Below are 2,108 nucleotides of genomic sequence, written 5' to 3' on the forward strand. Positions count from 1 at the left end.
CAATATATTCGATGGATGGCTTAATTTTTTCTAGTAATAACTCTTAGAGCTCTTTTCTGTAAAATAAAAAGATGATATGTGATAGTTTTACAAGCTTTACCCCAGACTTCAAACAGTAAATTAAATGTGGAACAATTATAGTGTTATACAACATAAACAGTGATTTATCATTGAACAGTTCTCTTACTTTGTACAGGACTCCAATAGATTTGGCTATTTTTGTTTTTAAACCATTTATATGATTTTTCCATGTCAGTTTTTCATCAATAATGACACCTAGAAACTTCACTGACTCTACAAATCTCAACATCATCAATTTTAATTTCTATTTATATTAATTTTTCCATGTAGTTGCAGCAGCTCCAGTTGACCACTAGATATCAGTCTTCGTCAGCATAAGTCTATAAACCCGTTGCTTCGACCATTTACGTCAAGTATTGAGCTCCAGCGTTTAAACTTTATTTTTTTAAAAAATATATGAGCTCCGATTGTAAAGTAAAATAAATCACTACATACAAAATTTTAACATGAATTACAAATATTTACTGTTTTTGCTGGGAAAGGGAGTTCTAAACACTGCCGAAAGAGGGAGCCAAGATGGCGACCGAAGCAGACGCACACTTTAGTAGCTGAGCAGCTCTTCGGATTTCTATCCCTTATTTCCAAGATTCAACTTAATACGATGCACTAAAAAACCTACAAATATTGTGTAAACACTCTCAGAACCTACCGAATACTGGTCTTTTYTTTAATATTGACTTAACAGCCTTTTCTGCCTATTGGATCACGCAGCTAATATTGCTAAGCTAACGGCTACATCGTGAACAGTGTGTGGAACCTSTGTCTCTGCCAACATGAAGCCAAATGACCAAGGAAAGAAACGCAAAGAGAAAGAACCTTTGGTCAACATAAAAGTTATGTCTTTTGGAGCACCAGATATTCCTAAAACAACAGCAACAAACCTATCAGAAAATACCGCATSTACTGTTGCTACATCAGCTAACGTGATGGATCGTGATTACGCAGCATCTGAAGCTTGCGCCGCTGATAATCAAGATGATGATCTTAAATCCCTGCCGTTATCTACTCCTGATACACCGGTCAAGCCAAAAGAAAAAAAGAAAAAGGCTGATATATGTTTGGCAGTGTTGTGTCTTTACTCCAACAAAGTATAATTTAATAAAGAGTTTCATCTCGTAGGTGCAGCACGAACTTTATTGAACTTCACTTCAGTCTACAATACAACATATTAATGCGCAGGCGAATAACATAGAAGGCAACTCACCAAAAAGGGGAGTGGCTCCGCTAAAGCAAATAGATCCACTACATATACTACACTCCTCCCCTTTTAGAGTAATGCGCTACACTATAAGTAACATGAAACATTTCCAATATATTGAACACAATGCGCTAACCAGGTAACACACATTGAATCCTCAGGTTTTTTTTTTTTTTTTTTTTACAGAAGTCCCACAAGTGAACTCATAAATCCAATCTTTTAGGGGGTGCCCTGAGTCGTTCAGGGTTACGTCTAGGAACCTGTGGAGTGCTCTCGGTAGGGGGCACGTCCTCAGCAACTGGGGGTGTCACTGTACTGGGTTCAGAGTTGGTTTCAGGACCAGGTGGACGTGCTGGTTGCTCTGGTGTCTTTGGTTGAGCATTCAACAGCTGATCCACGTGACGTCTCCAGGTATGCTCTCCAGTGTCCACCTCGTACATCAGAGGGCCGCTCCGAGTGATTATCTTTCCAGGCGTCCATTTTTCCCCTCGGTAATCACGTGCCAGGACCTGCTGGCCCACATCGAAACTCCTTAGCGGTTCACGTGCAAAGTTGCTGAACTGTTTGTTCTGCACTTCTCTCCTCAGGTTCGGCTTCAGAAGGTCAATGCGAGATCTGAGCTGTCTATTCATAAACAGCAGTGCAGGTGACTGATTAGTCGTTGCATGTGCAGAATTTCGGTACACCAGGAGGAAATTGTCAATTTTGTGTTGAATAGAGATGTCGTCTCTTGTCATTGCTTTCATGGCCTTTTTAAATGTTTGTACGAACCGTTCTGCTAACCCGTTTGTTGCAGGATGGTGAGGTGCTGACTTGAAATGTTTGATAC

The 2,108-nt window shown here is 40.0% G+C and overlaps 1 protein-coding gene across 1 annotated transcript; it reads left to right on the top strand.

Annotated features, from left to right (window-relative positions):
* Window positions 1-592: 592 nt before the first annotated feature.
* Window positions 593-1,137, top strand: LOC106521546 (uncharacterized; the record flags this gene model as incomplete). Its single annotated transcript, XM_014014173.1, is given in 1 exon segment — window positions 593-1,137. A coding segment is annotated over 1 exon segment (283 nt), but the record flags the coding sequence as incomplete, so codon positions are not given.
* Window positions 1,138-2,108: the final 971 nt, after the last annotated feature.

This window comes from Austrofundulus limnaeus, unplaced genomic scaffold (assembly GCF_001266775.1).
Source record: "Austrofundulus limnaeus strain Quisiro unplaced genomic scaffold, Austrofundulus_limnaeus-1.0 Scaffold111, whole genome shotgun sequence".
NCBI lineage: Eukaryota > Metazoa > Chordata > Actinopteri > Cyprinodontiformes > Rivulidae > Austrofundulus > Austrofundulus limnaeus.